The sequence below is a fragment of the Mus caroli genome, chromosome 11 (genome assembly GCF_900094665.2).
Source record: "Mus caroli chromosome 11, CAROLI_EIJ_v1.1, whole genome shotgun sequence".
Lineage (NCBI taxonomy): Eukaryota > Metazoa > Chordata > Mammalia > Rodentia > Muridae > Mus > Mus caroli.
This window is the reverse complement of record NC_034580.1, coordinates 91720629-91741786: the sequence shown is the minus strand read 5'-3', so window position 1 is coordinate 91741786 and position 21158 is coordinate 91720629. Positions and strand designations below refer to the sequence as shown.

At 49.2% G+C, this 21158-nt stretch overlaps 1 protein-coding gene across 2 annotated transcripts in view; it reads left to right on the top strand.

The window, feature by feature from the left end:
* The window catches only part of Igf2bp1 (insulin like growth factor 2 mRNA binding protein 1), a 48578-nt gene extending 29116 nt beyond the window's left edge, over nucleotides 1–19462 (top strand). Inside the window, exons 5-15 of one of the 2 annotated variants that reach the window (XM_021176363.1) lie at nucleotides 1919–1982; nucleotides 3005–3286; nucleotides 4048–4182; nucleotides 5860–5982; nucleotides 6671–6806; nucleotides 7745–7867; nucleotides 8194–8313; nucleotides 9039–9113; nucleotides 9936–10067; nucleotides 10424–10537; nucleotides 13038–19462. In XM_021176363.1, coding sequence (XP_021032022.1) covers nucleotides 1919–1982; nucleotides 3005–3286; nucleotides 4048–4182; nucleotides 5860–5982; nucleotides 6671–6806; nucleotides 7745–7867; nucleotides 8194–8313; nucleotides 9039–9113; nucleotides 9936–10067; nucleotides 10424–10537; nucleotides 13038–13130 — 1397 coding nt within the window. In that variant the 3' untranslated portion in view covers nucleotides 13131–19462. The remainder of the gene's footprint in view (nucleotides 1–1918; nucleotides 1983–3004; nucleotides 3287–4047; nucleotides 4183–5859; nucleotides 5983–6670; nucleotides 6807–7744; nucleotides 7868–8193; nucleotides 8314–9038; nucleotides 9114–9935; nucleotides 10068–10423; nucleotides 10538–13037) is intronic. The other variant, XM_021176365.2, reaches the window with a different exon arrangement.
* Nucleotides 19463–21158: the final 1696 nt, after the last annotated feature.

Genomic DNA, 21158 nt, shown 5'->3' with positions numbered 1-21158 from the left:
GCTGTACATGCTGGCATTACCTGCCCAGCAGCGATGTGCTACGTGCTTGCCTCTAACCTTCTAACTTGCCTTTCATCTTAAATGCCAGGGCATAGCTAGCTGATTTGCTGGTAGTTTGTCTTGCTGCAGCTAGACTCGTCAGACAGACTGGTGGCCACTTCGAGCAGGTCTGTGCCTGTAAACTCAGGCTGTGTCAGGCTGATCCCCTGAATCTATCCCTGGAACCCATGTGGTGCATAGAGGGAGCTGACTCCCTAAAGTTATCCTCTGACTTCCACTCATGTCAACACAGACAGATGGACATGAAATAATTTTAATTGGTTAAAAATAAACCACAAAAGGATCTACCAAACCTGTTCAAGAGTCTCACCAGCCCAGGTTGGCCTCAGAAATAGTTCTTCTCAGGGATTGTCACTCTGTGCCACCACACTCATCTCAACTGTCAGGTTTTCTTTCAGAGTAGGCAGAGCCTTGCAGCGTAGTCCTGGCTGGTCTTACCTTCCTCGCTTTGCCCAGGCTGCCCAGGAGATCTCAGCCACCTTTCTCCCTGTGTGCACCTTGTGTGTACAGTGTGCCCAAGGAGTGCCCAAAGAGGATGGCACCTGATTCCTTGGAAGTAGAGTTACCAAAGGTTATGAACTGCCATGTGGGTGCTGGGATTAAACTGTGACCTGTCTGTGGGCAGCCAGTGCTCTTAGTCACATCTAGGGTTTTTTATGTGTTTTATTTTTTTAAACAAAGCCTCATGTAGCTCAGTATGGCCTTGAACTCCTGACTTCTCATCTCCCAAGTGCCAAGACTGCAGGCAAACGCTATGGTGCTTTGCCTGAGGTTCTTCTGTCTCTTCTTCTAAATGCGGTAGCTCTGCCCATTACTGATGTGGGTTAGTTTTAGTCCTGGTGGTGAGGTCAGGGCCATCCTTAGCTGCATGTCGAGCTGCAAGCCAGCCTGAGGTATTTAGTGAGTCCCTGTTTCACAAAGCGAGAGTTGAAAATGTGGCTCATTAGTAGAGTGTAGCATGTGCAAAGGCCCTGGGTTCAGTCTCCATCGATGCAAAATTAATTAAGGAAGGTGCTAATCCAAGCTCAGTCCTGAGTTCAATTCCCAGCAACCACATGGTGGCTTACAACCATCTGTAATGTATGTGATCTGATGCCCTCTTCTGGCATGAAGGTGCACATGCAGATAGAACATTCGTATACATTAAATGATTAAATCTTAAAGAAAACCCCCACAAATCCAAGCTTTGGGATGGAAATCATTCTTGGGACCCGTAAGCATGGTGGCCTGATATGTCCCATGTCCACTGTCAAGAAGTTTAGAATATTTGAGCCTGGAATTCCATCTCTGGGAAAGTGTGTGATATCCAAGCTTTACAGAATGGATTTAGAGCCGGGCGGTGGTGGCGCACGCCTTTAATCCCAGCACTTGGGAGGCAGAGGCAGGCGGATTTCTGAGTTCGAGGCCAGCCTGGTCTACAAANCAAAAAACCAAAACAAAAAAAAAGGATGGATTTAGATAATTCCAAATCTCTTGAGCCATTGAGAGAAGGAAACCATTTTTTTCTTGACATATTACCTCTGTAAATGGCTAATCCCACCCACTGGGTGTTGCTTGTTTGCTAATTGAACTTACCCAGGATAAGTTTGCTTGCAGTGTTGGGGTGTGTGTGTGTGTGTGTGTGTGTGTAGCAGGGGAAGTATTTGCCTTGCTATGCCGGTGCTACATCTGACAGCCAGACTTGACTAGCTCGGCTTCCAGTGTCTTTGTGAGGGAGGTCATCTGTGAATTGTTTTTTGCTTGTCCTTTGGGTCTGTTCTCAGCGTGGTAGTCTGCTGCTTACCCTGTTAACCTACAGACAGGTTGGGGTTTGTCAGCAGAGCTCTAACTCTGGTGGACTGTTCTGTTGTCTCGACAGTGAACACTGAAAGTGAGACAGCGGTGGTCAACGTCACCTACTCTAACCGGGAGCAGACCAGGCAGTGAGTACCTTGGAAGTGGGGCTGGGGGCTCTTCTGTGGATGGGTCCAGGCTTCTGATACTGGTTCAGCTAGCCCTAAGGTCCCACAAAAGGTCTTTTAGGGGCATGTTTCAGAAATCAGAAAATTCTCAGTAAAAATGATCTGCAGGGAGGGGGGTGACTGGGAGAAGAGATGGCTTTTGGGTCCCTGGGAACAACAGGGTCCTGCACTGTGTTGATGGTGCCATCTTTTGGTTATGAGGGGAAACTGCCTCGTTCAAAACTGCATATATTTTTATTTTTGAAATATATAGTGGCCTCAATTTATTTGCCTTGGTAGCCAAGGGCAACCCTGATTTCTACCCCATTTCCAGAGCATTGTGATTGTGGGTGTGGGTTACTGTGGCTGTATCAGGTATGATGCTGGATGGTGTAGGAGCCTGGGTGATGGGTTTCTAGGTCCTTTGAGTCCCCACCACCACCACAGGTGCCAGCTCCTTAGCCCTTAGGTCCAGCCTTTACTACTCTCTCCCCGAAGTGGTCAGAACACATTGTATATACATCCATTGTTTTAAGCTCTATCTGACTGTCACAGGGTATTGGCACATTTTTTCCCCATGCTTCAACATCTTCCAGTGGTCTTTTTTTTTTTTTTTTTTTTTTTTAAAGACAGGGTTTCTCTGTGTAGCCCTGGCTGTCCTGGAACTCACTCTGTAGACTAGGCTGGCCTCGAACTCAGAGATCTGCCTGCCTCTGCCTCCCAAATGCTGGGATTAAAGGTGTGCGCCACCACGCCAGGCTCCAGTGTTCTTAAGTGGAAGACTTTTGTGAGCAGTAAGTCCCAAGGGAGCTGGTGGCGTTGCTGTATCACTTTCGCAGACCAGAACATTCCCTAGTGATGGAGGGGTGGGGTAGGAGACAGATGGTTAGCTCCACAGTATCCCCAGTGTGTTCCCATCTGTAACTTAGTAGGTGCTTTGGGTAAGGAAGGCACTTGGTGTGGTTGGCCTGAGTCAGGGTGACCATTGGACTGCCTGTTCCTAGAGCTATCATGAAGCTAAATGGCCATCAACTGGAGAACCATGCCCTGAAGGTCTCCTACATACCTGATGAGCAGATAACACAAGGTCCTGAGAATGGGCGTCGTGGAGGCTTTGGGTCTCGGGGCCAGCCCCGGCAAGGGTCGCCCGTGGCAGCAGGGGCTCCAGCCAAGCAGCAGCCAGTGGACATCCCCCTCCGGCTCCTGGTGCCTACGCAGTATGTAGGTGCTATCATTGGCAAGGAGGGTGCCACCATCCGAAACATCACAAAACAGACTCAGTCCAAGTGAGTGCTGGGAAAGGGAGGGTGGGTGCAGGGGAGAGTGGGGCCCCGGGTGGCTCTTGGAAGCACTTGGTTTGGGCATCAGCACTTTTGTCCAGGGAGTTGTTGCTCGGGACATGAATGGTCACTGTCGCCAGTGTTACCTCTGTGTTGGAGTTGGGCAAATGAGGAGGCATTTGGGAGTCTGGGTTCCCTGTCTCCAGAAGGAAGAATTGCTCGTATCAAGTTGCTCCAGGATACTCTGTCCTGTGAGTTGGGGTTAGCCACTTGTCGGGTACTCTGTGATGAGTAGCCACTTAACAGTGGTCACAAGCTGGACAGCCTGGCTGCAGCTGAGTCTCTTTGGCATAAGTCATAATTATGTCCCTACTCCCGTTGTAGTACAGCCACCTGGTTTCCTGTGGTTACAGATAAACGGCGGTTATGGGGAAGAACAGCTCAGCTCGTCTACCCTTAACATACAGAGTAAATCACTGTCATTTACTTGTAGTTGGGAGTGTGTCTCTTTGAAAAAGGACACTAGAAGGAAAAAAATAACTTCACAGCCACATACAGCTTGGAGTCCCTATCTAGTGGCTGTGAGGTGGCCTGCATTGTCCTCTCAGAGGTGGGCAGAGTGGCACCTGGCCGTGGTTCTCAGGCCCTTTATTGACATTCCAGGCCCAGTCCAAGGAGGGTGGATTCTAGGCTTTTAATTGATACAAGGTGGAGGAAGTCCCATGTTGTTGGAGACAACTAACCAGCTTTTTCCTGGTGGTCCACAGAATAGATGTGCATAGGAAGGAGAATGCAGGCGCTGCAGAGAAGGCCATCAGTGTGCATTCAACCCCTGAAGGCTGCTCCTCCGCGTGCAAGATGATCTTGGAGATTATGCACAAGGAGGCAAAGGACACCAAAACGTAAGATCTGCCTGTACTTGGCGAGCACGCGTGCACACACACACACACACACCTTCATCAGGAGTGAGGCCCAAGCAGAATCTTTGCTGCTGAACCATACCCCACCCCAGCCTCTTCTCATTCATAGGAGCAAAACTGAGATTAGGAGAGAGTCACAAACTGCACACAAACAAACATAGGAGCTGGCAGATGAGATCATTCCCTTGCATAATTGTATAGAAATTTTATATAGTCACAATGTTTATATTTCTCTGTGTGTGTGTGTGTGTGTGTGTGTGTGTGTGTGTGTGTATGGATGTGTATACATTAGGATCTTCATAAATGGGGTATGCAGGTAAACGTGTGTTAGCATAAAGGTCAGGCTGAAATCCCTCTCTATGCCTTTTATAATTTTTTTGTCAACATATCTGTCAATATAAAGCTACAGAGAGAGAAGTGACAGAGTGCTTAAATTGCACAGTAGCCTATGGGAGCTGTGTGAGGACCTGAGTGTGGGCCCCACTGATGCAGGACAGCAGGGATTCCCTTACACTGCCTTCTGAGTCTTTGGTTCTGGGTCCTTTGGCAGGGTGGGGTAATTGAGGCAGGATCACTATACCCTAGTTAATCCTGAACTGCTGTAATCCAGTTTACTGCTGCACCACCACGCCTGGCTTCCATTTCTATTACGTTTTCTTGAGAATGGCTCGGGGTGGAGAGATAGCTCAGCAGTCAAGACAGATACTGTCCTATTAGGACCAAAATTCAGATCTTTCCCACCTTTATACAGGGCGGCTCACAAACCTTTGGAACTTAAGCTCCGAGCGATCCAATGCCTTACCTTCTGACTGACTTCCACGGGTATCTTCTCTCTCACTCACACACACACACACACACACACACACACACACACACACACACACACCATCGCCACACACAATCTTTTAAAGAGAGTGGGTCTCCACAGGCTGTGCACTCATGGTCCTCTTGAGTCTGCTGATAGATAATTCATGTATCATCACACTAAGTTTCCATTGGTTTCCTTTTTCACTTGTTTGTTTTTTTGAGACAGGGTTTCTCTGTGCTGTTTGTTTGTTTGCTTGCTTAAGATTTATTTATTTATCTTATGTATATGAGTACACTGTCACTCTCTTAGACACGCCAGAAGAGGGCATTGGATCCCATTACAGATGGTTGAGAGCCACCATGTGGTTACTGGGATTTGAACTCAGGACCTCTAGAAAAGTAGTCAGTGCTCTTAACCACTGAGCCATCTCTCCAGCCCCTGGTTTTTTGTTGTTGTTGTTGTCTTGTTTTTTATACAGGTTTATTAGGGTTCAACTAGTATAACAATTCGATGTTTGTTCGATGACATTGCCTAGGTTAGCCTAGAATTTCTGGATCCTCCAGCCTCAGCCTTATTAGCTGGGACTATAGGCAGATGCCTTCAGGATACACTGGGTGTCTTTTCTGCTCCCTTACCCCCTTCACCTTAGGGTTAGAGCCTGGGCCTCATGCAACCCCCAAACACAACTGCACATACATTTTGAGTGTGCAGTTATATGTATTTCGATTTGTATGTGTTGATCATGTACCTCCTGACACTTGGCTCAGGGTTTGTTCTGGGTTCATCACTTAACCACTTAGTGGGGCCTTTGTTGACATCATTGACCAAGCTGTCCCCTACTTCCTTTCCAGGGCAGATGAAGTTCCCCTGAAGATCCTGGCTCATAACAACTTCGTCGGGCGACTCATTGGCAAGGAAGGGCGGAACCTGAAGAAGGTGGAGCAGGACACAGAGACGAAGATCACCATCTCATCGTGAGTTTCTCCGTGATTCCCTCCGCAGCAGTGCCGAGCTCAGGCTGGGGTCTCAGCAGTGCCGAGCTCAGGCTGGGGATGAGGGACCTGCCACTGGGCCTTAGCACCTCCCTCTTGGGACAATCATATTGGAGAAATGAGGAGAACATTTTGTCCTGCTCAATGAGGGCTGGAGCACCCTAATACCTGCCCTTGGTACAACATTCTAGATAAACGCATCCGCACGAAAGCCTGCAACGAAGACCTGGCCTTTAGGTGTGTCTGCCATTGTAAGAGGTGTACAAACCTTGGTTCTTTTCAGCTGGGGCACACTGGGCTGCCTCTGAATAACAGTGACAGGAGTGGGTTAGCTGCCTGTAAGCAACCTGCCTCTCCATTTCCTTAGAGCTGTTGCAGAGTAACTATTGCACAGTAGCACTTTATAACGGTCTGCCTGCAGCCATCTGTGTGTCTGGTGACCACAGCCTTTCATGATAGCTTGTGTCCCACAGACGGAGTTGTTATGATTACGCTTGGTTTCCTTGCCCTGGTTACCTGAAGCCTGGAGATAGGGCTTCCCGACCGGAAGTTAGACGTCCTTTAGAACTGCTGGACCTGTAACTCAGTTGTCTCCGGCTCTGCCCCTAGCTGGGGTCTGGCTCCCGCCCTGCGCTGCCCACTGCTTGACGTTGTCCTGCTCTCTTGCCAGGCTCCAGGACCTCACACTCTATAACCCTGAGAGGACCATCACTGTGAAGGGCGCCATTGAGAACTGTTGCAGGGCCGAGCAGGAGATCATGAAGAAAGTTCGAGAGGCTTACGAGAACGACGTGGCCGCCATGAGCGTGAGTGCGAGGCAGCACCATCTGCGTGTGTTGTTAGGAGTTGAGTTTAGGCCTTGGAGACAGGCGAAAGTGATAGCTCTGGAGGAGCTACATCCCAAGCTCCTCTTGCAGCCTTCTCTGAACTTAGCAAGGGCAGTAGTGGGCCGGTTTTGCTCGCATGTATCTCAGGACATTGTGTGTGTCCCAGGTTCCCAGAGGCTGGAAGAGGGCATTGGATTCTCCAAAACTAAAATTACAGATGGTTGTGGGCCACCATGTGAAGTCCTTGAAGAGTAGCAGTGCCCTTGACCAGTGGGCTACCTTTCCAGCCCCTTAGTTTGTGCTTTTGGACTTAACTCATCTAAGTTTGTTTCTGTGGAGGCGGTGGTGCTGGGGATGAAGTCTAGTGCCTTGTACACCGTAGGTCTGTTGTTGGCGTGGGTAGCTGTATTTACTCACAAGGGCTCGTCATGTGGCTGCTGGGTTGGGGTTGGGGGCAAAAATCTTGGATTTCATGGATTCTGTACTTTAACCACTCTGTGATCTGTGTGATTTGATCTAGTTAAGCTTGTATACTGTAGGAGACAGAAGGATGCCAACTTGAGCTTTGTTCTGAGACAGTCCTGCGCTCTGCTCTGTAGGCTAGAACTGAATTCACTCCTGCCTTAGTTTCCCGAGTGCTGGGCTTACAGGCATGTGCTACCACGATCTGCTCATAGGATGTTCCGTTTTTTTTAATGTGTCTGTGTGGGTAGTTTGGCGTGTGGGTGGGTGGTTAGGCGTGCATATGTAGCAGCTTGAGGGGGACATTAGGGGTCATCTTCTTACTTCATATAGACATGGCTTTTACCAAGCCTGGAGTTTGGTAGGTGACAGACAGCAAGACCTAGAAATCCTGCCAGAGCCGCATGCTAGGGTTCTGTCAGCAGGCTGACCTGTGCCTCGCCTCTCTCCTGCAGTTGCAGTCCCACCTCATCCCTGGGCTCAACCTGGCTGCTGTAGGTCTCTTCCCAGCTTCATCCAGCGCTGTCCCTCCTCCTCCCAGCAGCGTCACCGGGGCTGCTCCCTATAGCTCCTTCATGGTAGGTGGAAGGTCTTGTTACCCAGGGCTTGGGACATTGGCAAGAGGGAGGGAAGAGAGGCCTCTGCAGCCAGAATGCCAGCTACAAGGAGAGGAGCCTAGCTGAGGAGTCGGCCCTGGCGGTGGCAGCAGCTTTCCACTTGATTTTAGCTCCCTTTAGTTGGAAGGGAGCAAAAAAGAGTTCATGGCGTCCTCCTATAGCCCAGGGTGCAGCTAGGTGTCTGCACCTGTGACTTTTGGAGGCTGCATGGCAGCCCAGTGGAGGTTCCTGGGTCCTGCCTCGCCCCCCTCCATGGGCCTTTGGTAAGGAGTCCCCTGTCCTGGCAGCAGGCTCCGGAGCAGGAGATGGTACAAGTGTTCATCCCCGCCCAGGCTGTGGGCGCCATCATTGGCAAGAAGGGCCAGCACATCAAACAGCTCTCCCGGTTCGCCAGCGCCTCCATCAAGGTGATTTGTTCTTGAGTTCTCCTAGGTCTAGTATCAACTCCAGCCCCCTTCACACGTCACACTGGGAGTGAAAAGCCCAGTCCCTTGCGGGTGTCTTCAGTGCTTCTAGGTTTCCAGGCTGGACAGGTAGCAGGGCTAACACACAGCAGGCTGAGTGAGATTCTGCAACAAGGTAGAATAGACCTCCTCCCAACCCCATCCTTACCTCCTGCTGGCAAGTCTCAGTCAGTGTCCTGCCAGTGTAGGAGGCCAAGGAAGCGGGTGGTGCCTCACAGTGAACACTACCTGTGCTGGCTGTCTTTTAACCATCCTGGATCCAGGATCCTGGAGAGCAAGGAAGCCAGTGCTGTTAACATCACAGGTTTCATTCAATGGTATTTAAAGCTTTGTGATTCCCTCCCAACCCCAAGAGAGCTGTAGCCACTGCATGCTCTCTACCCAGTCAGTCATCTCGTAATTCCCTGCCTCTTGCCAGCACTCTCTCTACTAAAACCCCCAGGTGGGCTTGGTGTTGCGATGCAGTCCTACTGTGTGTAGGTCACTGAGGCAGGTCCTCCTCGCATGCTGCCCATGCCATCATCACAGTTCTTGTGTACAGTCAGGAACTTGGGCTTGGGGCTCTTTGTTCTTCCCTTCTCAGAGCGTGCACTGGGAGGGAACTAGAGGGGCTGGAGATGCCTTCATCTTCCCCTGGAACCCGCACCCTCTGACCAGCTGTTTTTTAGATTGCTCCACCAGAAACACCTGACTCCAAAGTTCGAATGGTCGTCATCACTGGACCCCCAGAGGCTCAGTTCAAGGTCTGATCAATATTGTTCTTCCTCGATGGGTTAGGGGAACTTAACACGTGCAAGAAAACCATGTGGCGGCTTCTGCTGTTCCCTGTCACATTCCTGCCCCATCTTCCAGCCTTTCCTACAGGACACACAGCTGCTTTTCTGGTGCTCCCAAGCTCAGTTCCTGTTCATTTCCTCCCTCCCTCCCTCCCTCCCTCCCTCCCTCCCTCCNCTCCCTCCCTCCCTCCCTCCCTCCCTCTCTCCCTTCCCTCCTTCCTTCCTTCCCTCCTTCCTTCCTTCCTCGTGGTCCTCACAGGCATGTGAGGAGGAAGGAATCTGAGGTGCTTGCATTTGATGGCAAGGCCCTTCTTTCTATCTGTGCTGCTTCACCTGATCTCTGTGAGGATGGAGGCTGGGCCTTCCTAGGCACCCAAGGCGTGTCAGTTCATGCCATTCATGGTTGTGATGTGATGGTGTTATCACCACATCCATATAGGGCATCCTAGAACCTATGAGTGTGGTATGTCCCTGAGGTGGTTGGGAAGAGATTAAGGCACGGTCTTAGTACCTGACTCTAGTTACCCAGAACTGGCTCTGCAGACCAAGTTGGCTGTGAACTTGTGACCCTGCAGGCTCTGCAGCGCTGAGCTGTTCCTTTACTCATGGGTCCTAATCCAGCATTACAGATAATCAGGGGGACCATTGAAGGTTATTCACTGGGGCTTATAGCTGCTTGGTTTTCTTAGGTAGAGTTCTGGCCAGCTAGATAGAAAAGGCTGGACCGGAACACAGGGCTACACTCCTGCTTAAATACATAGCTGATTTTTAACTGTGGCCTCTCCCTAGGCTCAGGGAAGAATCTATGGCAAACTAAAAGAAGAGAATTTCTTTGGTCCCAAGGAGGAGGTAAAGCTGGAGACCCACATACGGGTCCCGGCTTCTGCAGCCGGCCGGGTCATCGGCAAGGGCGGCAAAACGGTGAGAGCCCCAGCCCTAGGCCTCTAAATCCACACCTTTGTCTGGCTTTTGTCACCCCTGCTGTCATTTGTCCACTGACCTGATTCTGGCTACTGCCCAAGCCCAGTGTGGAGTCCACGCGTCCACCTTTCATCTGCCCTCCAGTCCCACCATGGCTTTTTTGTGTTTTGGGTTTTTTTCCTTCTTGTGGTGTTACGTTTTGAACCTAGGACCTGAGCAACACAAGCTACAACTGAGTCTCCCTCACACACACACACACACACACACACACACACACACATACACACACACACACACCGCCGTGTGCATTTCATTGCTGCACACCGAGCTTCTCTTGTCTTGTATCCCACCCGTAGGTGAATGAGCTGCAGAACTTGACCGCAGCCGAGGTGGTGGTGCCAAGAGACCAGACCCCGGATGAGAACGACCAAGTCATTGTTAAGATCATCGGGCATTTCTATGCCAGCCAGGTGTGTGCCACGCTCCCCTCTCTCAGCCAGCAGCAGAGAAATGAGTGCTCTCAAGGTTGATCAGTGGGACCCGCACAGGCCCCATTACGACGTCTGCCTGCTCTGAGCTGCGTTGCTGTTGTTTAAGTTGCAAGAGTGGATATGGGGATGTGTTGTTCTTTCTTAGACTTTGCTGTGGCTCCGTGGGCTGTGATGGTGCACGCCTTTAATTCCAGAGGCAGGCATATCTCTTCAGTTTAAGACCAGCCAAGGCATCACAGAGAAGAAACTGTCTAGGGGGAAAAATTTAAAAAGTGTTAATAATGTTTGCTAAACACAAACCTGAGAGCAGTCTCCAGTGCCCACAGGGTGGCAGAGAACCAACTTGTGCAAATCACAGTTCATAAAGGTTTATGTCTGATCCGAACGATTGTATCTGTTCTTCATAGTCTCCGTGGTTGTCCTGGACCCCTATTGAACTGAATAGGAAGTCAGCATGCAGCTTTGGTCCTAGACAGTAGGGCTGGGGTTTCTTTTCAGATCTCTCTTGGTTTTCTTCTGTGCCCTGTCCATGCTCTGCCCTCCAGTAACTCAGCATCTAGATGAGGCTGGCTTCTCATGCACTGATCCTTCAGCTTCAGCCTCCTGAAAGCTGGGGTCACACACGTATGTCACTGTACCTGTGTTTGGATTCCCTTTCCCACTAGTTAGTCACTGGCTATGAAGCTAGGAAAGTGAACCTCTCATGTTCAAACTTTGTTGACCCTCAGCAAGGGGCGGAAAAGAAAGTTTCCAAAGGTTGACAATGGGGCTCTTAAAGCCCCCAAACATCACATGGTGTTATATCTCTATCTAGTTTATCCATGTGCTGTGGCCCCCAGGGGCTGCTTGAGCAATTAGGGCTAGGACACATGCCTTGAACTCAGCCCCACATACCCTCTCTGCTCTGTTACCTATTGGTAGCTTTCTCTTAAGGATCTTTGAGAAACGGTGAGAGCCACAGCAATGAGAGCTAAGATTTATGGTTATAATAGACTTAACACTGTCTCATGGGCTTTGTGTCTATTAACTCGGTTACACCCTATAGTACCACATTATTCAAATGAGGGGAATAAGACTTGTAAAGGATAAATGGTAGATGGTAGTAGGTGTGTTTGTTTGTTTTTCAAGACAGGATTTCTCTGTAGCTCTGGCTGTTCTGGAACTCACTCTGTAGACCAGGCTGGCCTCGGCACCTTTTTTTTTTTTTTTAAGATTTATTTATTTTATTTATACGAGTACACTGTAGCTGTCTTCAGACACACCAGAAGAGGTTGCAGATGGTTGTGAGCCACCATGTGGCTGCTGGGATTTGAACTCAGGACCTCTGGAAGAGCAGTCAGTGCTCTTAACTGCTAAGCCATCTCTCCAGCCTGGTAGTAGGTGCATTGCAGATGTTATTTTGGTTGTTCAGAAAAGGAGTCAGTAGAAATCTGTGGAGATCTTTTCCCTCCTTCTCCTTGTGTATGTGTGAATGTGTGAGTGTTTGAGACCAGATAGACTGAATATGTAACCTGAACTGGCCTCAACTTTTGGACAGTCCTGCCTTCATCTCCCATGTTGATCATGTGAGGTCACCATAGTTGGTCTAACTCAAACACTACGGAGTAGTGTTCTCTTCAGTGAAACACTTGCTCTATGGGAAGAAGTCAGGAAAACCTTACATGTGGAGCCCACTTTGCAGTTAGTTGATTTTCCCTCTAACACTTACTCAGGACCTCTGGAAGAGTAGTCGGTGCTCTTAACTGCTGAGCCATCTCTCCAGCCTAGAAGAATTTATTTATTTATTTATTTTGGTTTTTTGAGACAGGGTTTCTCTGTATAGCCCTGGCTGTCCTGGAACTCACTTTGTAGACCAGGCTGGCCTCGAACTCAGAAATCCGCCTGCCTCTGCCTCCCGAGTGCTAGGATTAAAGGCGTGCACCACCATGGCCCGTGAAATTATTATTTTTTTTTTAGGGTTGATTTACTTATATGAGTGCACTGTAGCTGTCTTCAGACACACCAGAAGAGGGCATCGGATCCCATTACAGATGGTTGTGAGCCACCATGTGGTTTCTGGGAATTGAACTCAGGTCCCTAGAAGAAGTTTGTAAGAGGGAAAGTGGAGGCTATTCTTGGGTGCTTCATTCATTTCATAGGGGAGCAGATTGTCCCATCACTGCTGGTAACCAGCAGTGTCTGGGCATCTTCCTCTCTTGTCTGCAGTTTCTCTCCATAGCAGTTTGAAGTAGTGCCTTCTAATTTGTAACTGGGATATCATGAAGCTGCATTTCAGCTTCAGTAGCATGTCAGAGGGTCAACTCTCCCTTGAATGGATGGGCGGGCAGACGGACAGACACACACACACACACACACACACACACACACCCTTCCTCAGATCTCCCTCTATTTAATAGTCTGTTGAGTTGCAAATGCCATTTGTTGCTGGTATGCATAGCTTCTCCCTTTGGAGGACCTCACCTGCCTGTTCTTAATGCAGATGGCTCAGCGGAAGATCCGAGACATCCTGGCTCAAGTTAAGCAACAGCACCAGAAGGGACAGAGCAACCTGGCCCAGGCTCGGAGGAAGTGACCCCGCCCCTTCCTGTCCCATTGGCTCCAAGATCAGCAGGAGGAACACAGAACCGGAGGGCGGGTGGAGGTGGAGGGCCGGTGTGCTCTTCCCAGCAGGCCTGAGAATGAGTGGGAATCAGGGCATTTGGGCCTGGCTGGAGATCAGGTTTGCACACTGTCTTGAGAAAAATGTTCCAGTGAGGAATCCTGATCTCTCGCCCCCAATTGAGCCAGCTGGCCACAGCCCACCCCTTGGAATATCACCATTGCAATCATAGCTTGGGTTGCTTTTAAACGTGGATTGTCTTGAAGTTCTCCAGCCTCCATGGAAGGATGGGTCAGATCCCAGTGGGGAAGAGAAATAAAATTTCCTTCAGGTTTTATAAAACCTCAAAGGATGGTTTGTTTCTTAACCCCTCCAAATCTTTCTAACCTTCTTGGTTAATTCACGAAAATTCCTCCCATTCTTAACGTCCTGACCAGTAACTTACCTCTTCCTGGATCCATTCACACTGTTTCAGTATTGTCTGGGGTGGGGGAGGGGCGGGAGGAGGGCTAGAACACAGCTTTGTTTACAATATTAACTCTGGAGAGCCCTATCCTGGATAGTTTTAATTCTGATTCTTCCTTAACCAACCACTGGGAACAGCAAGATATAAAGGAGAGAGTTAATAATTACAGTATGTACCGATCCACGTTTAAAAGGAGTCCTTGGGCTAAGGATAGAGCTCGCCGGGCACAGTGCTTGCCCAGCACGGACGAGGCCCTGGCTTCTATCCTTGGCATCACAAAAAGAAAAAAAGCATGCCTTATGGCTGAGCTCTTGCAGATCTTAAAAAATTGGCACAGCAGAAATTCCTCCCGGCTGGCCAGCTGGGGCTTCCCCACCTCACTTACGCCCCTGTAACCCTGGGAGTCCTGCACGGTGCCCTGGTACAGGGGAGTGGTGCTGCATGCTTCAGGGTAGGGCTGACCACGGTCCCTGATTCCCACCATTCTCTCTCAGGCGGATTTTATATTTTTTTAAAGTCTATTTTAATGATGGGATATATGAGCTCTGGGAAGGGGGTATGAGCTCCCTTTGGTAAAGTCTTGGTTCTGGGAGGAGTTGAGTGGCCCAAAGGTGCTCTCGCTCCACCCGTGTGCTTTTACAAGGGCTGAGGCAGGTGTTGCGGTGTGTCCCCACCACGGCACTGTTCCCTTGTGGTGGTCGGACTACAACCCAACCCTGAGCTCCTGATAAAGCTTAACATTTAGTCCGTCATCTGACAAACTTAGTAAATTGGAGAATGTTGCTTCTGTTTTTATCTAGAGGAGTATTTAACTGACTGCTTATGCCTCCGTGAATGTCATTGTTACTATGAAAGGTGTGCCTGAAAACAAAGCAGAGTACCAGCCGCATTATGCACAAAGGGGTGAGCACACTTCATTTATTAATTTACCAGGCTCACTGAGATCCTGTTGGAAGTTAACCCTTGTGGAGGGCAGCGGCCATCAGTTAAGTGAGGCTCGGCCTCCCTCCTGATCCTGTACTGACTGTAATGCATATTAGCCAGGTGATGCACTTTAGCTACCCTGGACAATGCTGTCAAGTGTGCTGGGAAGAAAGGAAGGCCTCTCTGCCTTGTGCTCGGGGTCCCGCTTCCTGACATTGCAAGGACAACAGTGACAAAGCTACCGTGACATGTGAGCGGAGTCAGGCAGTGCTGTGCGAAGTAAACTACCTCAAGGTGTGAAGTTACCTCAGCAATGGTTTTCCTTTTGTTCCCTAAATCCTGGTTTTTCTTTTTCTTTTTTTTTTTTCTTTTTTTATTTTTTTTTTTTGCGGCTTGCTGATATTTTATATAAAAAAAAGAAAAGCGAAGCAAAAGAGAAGCTGATAGTCTTGAATATTTTATTTTTTTAATGAAAAGAAAAAATGAGAAAGTTATGTTTCATAATTTCTTAAAACATGAGCCAGTAACTCTTTCGGAGCTCTGTGGAGAAAAGGCCCTGTGGGGGGGAAGGTGGGGGTTGGGGGCTGGATCCAGGGAAGGGAGGCCATGGTGAAGTGAAAAACTCCAAGGGGCCCAGGTCCTCCCTGGGTTCTAGTCTCTGACCTTGAAGGAGGATTTAAGATCTAGCAGAGCTTTAACCCTTGGGGGCCAAACTGTGGGCACCCCTCCTCTCCTCTGGTGAGACAGTACCTTAGCCGGGTGTTCCCACCAGCGGTGCTGTTATTTTATGATATTGCCTCCGTTTTATCGAGGAAAGAAATAATAACTAAAAAATATACTGTTTTAAAAGAAACCTGTATTTCTTTAAAAATATGGGAGCCAAGACTCCATTTATGGGAGAAAGACAAGGCCACTCTGTTACCATCGGGCCACCTGGTTTGTCATTACAGTGCTTTTCCTGATGATTTTTTGGTTATTGTTTCATTCCCACCCCACCTTGTTCTTGTCTGTGTCATTCTGCATAGACCACAAAGCCAGTGGATCCTCCATAACTGCCCTCCCCGTCTCCTTAGGTTGATCTGCTTCATTCTAAAAGTGGACCTGTTAGGGCATTCTTGGTTTTAGAGTGGTGGGTAGCCAAGAGGAAGAAGAGGAAATGCTGAGTGTGGTTGGGACAGGGTCTTACCACTTGGTCCCCATCACAGCCACAGCCCCTCATAGGCTCCAGACCATTTAGTCCAAAGAGAGAAACAGAGTCATCAGCATGTAACAGGCCAGTAGAATCAAGCTTCCCACCTGGCTCTATGTGCTTTGTTCCCATACAGAGCAGACAATGTTCAGACATCGGCCATTTAGTGATTTCAAGTGGATTTCTTACAGCAAGCATGCTTTGATACCTGGTTCAAGTGACCATGGGGGGATCCCACAGTGCCTGGAATGAGATTGCTGGAGCATCTGTTCCTTGGGGACCTGCCCCCTTCACACCTTAAGTCCAAGTCCTTCCCGTTAGCTGATTGAGCTCCAGAAGAGATCAGAACATGTGACAAGGGACCTGAAAACTTACGTGGCCTAGGCAAGGTTCCACTCATGGCTGGACTTGCCCAGCAGCAAGATTGTGAAAGTAAGAATATGGACTAGGGGCAGAGGTCAGCAGGAAGGGAAAGCCTGGCTTATTTGGGTTGTCTGGTGACTCAAAGGCCAGATCTTAGGGCAGCTCCTTATCCTGCTTGTCACCTCTTTTTTTTTTTTTTTTTCCAACCCTGTCCTAGGTAAGACGGCAAATTATTACAAAAAGCACTTGGGATATTTGGACAGTTGAGAAAAGCAACCTTTAAAAGAAACTGCTTCTGTGCTCAAAGGTATATGTATAGAGGTGTGTGTGTGTGTGCACTACACACATATTTTTATGAATGAAAGGATCATCTCTTGGGTCTATTTTTTAAATTCTTGGAAACACATAAAAAGCCAAATGGTTTGACTCACTGACTGACTTTGAAGCTGCATCTGCCACTTACACCATCACAGTGGCTTTAACCCCCTCTGGGGTCTGGTTGCCTTTTGCAGTTTGTGGACTTAGTTGCTGGATGGGGGTCTAGGTACGAGGGAAGTCGTGTGGCCTTTGACTCTTTCTGGCCCTTTCTGTCTTTCATTTCCCTGAGCTCTCCACTTTTGGGGAAAACTCCTGCCTCGCTATTGGCTGGAGACACTATGTCAAAACCCCGAGGATGCTGGAACAGGATGTTCCGGTTGGTTCTGTGTGTCCGTTTTCCTTTGTGCCAAAGACAGACAGACAGACAGACAGACAGAGGCTGAGAGGCTGTTTCTAAGACAAAGCAGTGGCCGGCCATCTTTCTACATCTCCTAGGCCTGTCTGTGAGGGGGAGGGTCCTGGAGACTACACTAAAGACAAGTACCACTCTTGTTAAGTTCCTTGGGGATTTGGGTGTGGTGCTTGCCCAGGGCTAGGGAACAGGGAAAAGGGGGGTCCTTTGGCTCCCTGTTGCACTTTGGGGAAGGAGGGAATCTTGGGCTCCCTGTGGGACTGCTCTCCTCCCCTGTCCCCACTGCAGAGATGGCACCGTGGAGTTCCCTTCAGGCCTGGCAGACTGGCAGTGAGGAGGGGCCTCAGTTAGCTCTCAAGGGTGCCTTCCCCTCCTCCCTTCCCAGACACCCTCTGCCAAACTGGGAACCAGCAGTGCTACTAACTACCTCAGCCCCAGAGGGCGCCAAGCCTAACTGAGCCCCAGGAGGAGCTGTCGATTTAGGCAACTCTTCTCCCCTCTCTCGGGACGAGGTCGCCTTTCCTTTTCCTAAGTGTTCCTGGGGGAGATCCTAGTGGCTTTGCCATTCAGACCACACAACTGTTTTTGCCTGTTTGTTGAAAACCAATAGAAGGAGACCAGCTTGGCAGGACATTGCAGGAAGATTGAAGAGATCCCCTCATCAATGCCAGGGGATGTAAAAGCCATTTTCCTTCCAGATACTCAATGGTTTAGGTGCAGAATGTTCCTCTTGTATTCAGACATAGAGTAATGCCAGCTGAAACGCCATGTTTCTTTCCTTTGGATACATCTCAGTGAGGGTTCAAGATCCGGGTCAGGCCACATGCTTCAGGGGTCTAGAGGCTAGGCCAAAGCCTCAGCCCTGCACGGCCTGATATGGTATCATTATGGATGCCCTCAAATGGTTGACTATGGACTGACAAAAGAAGAGAATTTGTTTTTCTTAAATAGCAGGATGCTCCTGGAGTGTGTGTTTTTCATAATCACAGATGATGAATACTACGAGTATAAATGGATGAACTACCTCAGTCCTCACAGTAAGATTGGAGATGAGGGCAAGGACTCATGCCTTGGGCATGAATCCCAGCCAGGAGAGAGTTTTGGCTTATGCCACACTAGGTTTGTCATGGGGATCGGGCAGGCCTGCCCAGGTCCCCACTCACATTGGTCGGGTTGGCAGGGTTCCGTCATCTCGTGTCCCCTCCCCCCACACACACACCCCATCCCCTTTTCTGCTCTCCTCACCCGCTCTCTCACCCCTTCACTCCAGCTCCTTCCCCTCCTGCCTGCTTAAGCTTGATGGACCTGTGGGTGAGGAAAGGAATGGGCTCCTTAGAGAGCTGGATGGAGGGTGGTTCTGGGGCCCGCCTGGAAACCCCTAGTCAGCTCCTAGGTTGGGAACTGGGGCCTCTTCAACAGGGTTTCTTCAAGATCCTCTGCCTCCACTGAGTCCCCTCGGGAGGTGTGGGGGTGGGTACGGTGGCTCTGAGATAGAGCAGGATCCTTCCGCCCTGGGGCCTGGTCCAGTCTACCAGGCTCGCTCAGGCCACCTTTGTAGTTGACCACCGTCAGGTGCCCTAGCCCTCCCCACCCCTAAATGACCTCCTTATAGAAGCCCGTTTCACTTTTGGTTTTAATCTACCTCTTAGCAAAACAATATAGAGAAATTTAGGTAGTGGCAACTCCACTTGCTTAGGTTAGGGGGGGGGAAAGGTTTCTTTTTCCAAAGGAAAAAATATTACCTTAAAAATACTTTCCAAAAAATCTTAAAAAAAAATAAAAACCAAAAAAAATTTTTTTCTTTTAAGGGAGGGAGACAATTTCCAATAACCATGGGATTAATTTCCTACACTGTTTTCCCCCATGCATATGGTTTCCTCTTTGGCAGTTGTCACATATCACATAGTGATACAGCTTTCCCAGTGAGCTCCTTGGCTGGTCACATCCCTACCCCAAGGAGTGCCAGTGAGACTCACCTGTGCTTCCTGTCACAACTCTGGCCAGGTGACCTGGACATCTCAAACAGGAGCACTGGGCAGGGGTGCTTCTGGCCTCGGCAGGTGGTTAGGGAACCTTATGTGACCACAGTTTTATGTGAACCACTGCTTATAAGCTCATTGGAAATGAATTTAAGCAGATTATAAATTTGCATGATGAATAAATACCTTTTACCACCATTTGGAGTCTCCCTTCTCTTCAGAAATCTTGATTCTGTTCTCCGAAACCAGAGTTAAATGAGAAGAGCCCATTCCCCTCAGGCAGATTGGGTTGATAGGCAGTCCGAGGACATGGCTTCCGGGGAGGGCTTTATTTTTCTGAGTGGATATCTGGGAGGCATTGGGGGGGGCCTGCTGCTTGTGACTGTTAGACTCTGTAATTGCGACAACTTTGGGATTGTATTTTACCAGAACTCTGCCGGCCATCCTGACCCTGAATTTGATTGTGCCTTCCTCCCTCCCTTCTCTGTTCTTGAAGCTGGGGGAGGGGCAATGGGCTCGGACTTGGCAAGTTTGTTTATTGAATGGATGAACGAACACTCCCGGGGGTCCCTTCCGGGCAAAAGCTGTTTCAGCCACAAAGCAATCTCATTCCACTGTTTTCAGTCTCAAAATAAAAGGAAACTTATATTGAAAGCTGAGTCTGTCTGTGCTTCTGGGAGTTGGGGAGCTTGGGTGCTTGGGATGAGGAGAGAGCTTAGCTAGGAAAAAGAGTCCCAGAGGGTTGCCAGGAGGAGCGGGGAGATTGGCCTGAACCCCCTCTCTAGGCTGGGCTGGGATAGGATGCTCAGCACAGGTTGCCTCTGCTCTCCCTGTCATGAGGTGCAGCTCTGCTCTGCCATGCCTTTGCATTGATACGCCTAGAACACTGAGTTACTAAGTTGTTTTGTCATGTATTACAGGAATAAAGGCAGCTAATAACTCACCTTTTTTCCCGTTTGGTTTTTGATGTACATCAAAAAACTGTACATCAGCCTGGCCAGCAAACCCACCCGGCAGCCATTTCCCTTGTGTTTCAAACCTGGTCTGCAATGTTGTGTCTTTGAAGGATTTCCCATGCTCTCCTGTCTAAGAGAGTGGCTCCTCCTCTTTGTTCTTACCACAGTTTCTTAGTTGGCAAACTCCAACAAAAATATTGCCATCTATCCCAGCACTCGGGAGGCAGAGGCAGGCGGATTTCTGAGTTCGAGGCCAACCTGGTCTACAAAGTGAGTGCCAGGACAGCCAGGGCTNCAGAGGCAGGCGGATTTCTGAGTTCGAGGCCAACCTGGTCTACAAAGTGAGTGCCAGGACAGCCAGGGCTGTACAGAGAAACCCTGTCTCGAAAAACCACAAAAAAAAAAAAAAAATATTGCCATCTATAGCGTAGAGCTCCAAGTCTGTTTTTATTGCCTGGGCCATAGTTTCTGGGCTCAACCATCATTGGCCACATAAAAACTCAGTGGTTTTCAACCCTTAGCTGTGAGGGCCTTGAGGCCACCAAAGGGGGAGTTGGCTTGACTTAGATGTGGGAACCATTGATTTGTCCTGGAAGGTAGGTAAGCCTTTTCTGGGTTTCTCTGAGGTCTACTGATCAACTTCCTGTTCCAGCAAGATGCTTTCTGGCGCATTTGTGACCAGTTCTTCTGCAAAGGCAGGATGAGACCATAATTACCCATTACAGGACTGTAAGAACTGTCACCAGGCCATTCTGGCCCCTTTGCTAGTCTCACTGAATAGTCAAGTTGGTCTTGAATTTTATAGATCCCGCTACCTCTGCCTCTCAAGTGCTAGATTACAGATGTTCCCCCGCCCACACCAGGCTCTCACTCCACACCCGGGCTGGCTCTTACTTAGTCTTCACTGTTGGCATTTTGAGTACATAATAGCACACCTGGCGAGGTCTTGGCTTCTTAAGTTTGAGTTAAATCCTAAGCCTTAAAGAATGAGAAATGGCCAGGCATGGTGGCCTTTTGATCCTATCCCTTGGGAGGCAGATGGCAGAGTGTGAAGACAGCCTGGTCTACACAGAAACTTGAACTACACAGTGAGAAATGCACTCTCGGCTCTGGAGGGCAGTTGTTACCTGAGATCCTGGCAGGAAGGGCTAACACACAAGTTGTCAATTTGTGGACCTCGACCCCTGGATTGGTCAAACTACCCTTTCCCAGGCGTCGCCTAAGACCATCAGAAAATACAGAGTTGCTTTAGGATTCATAACAGTGGGAAAAAAAAAAAGATTGCAAAAGCTGGGCGGGCGTTGGTGGTGCACGCCTTTAATCCCAGCACTAGGGAGGCAGAGGCAGGTGGATTTCTGAGTTCGAGACCAGCCTGGTCTACAGAGTGAGTTCCA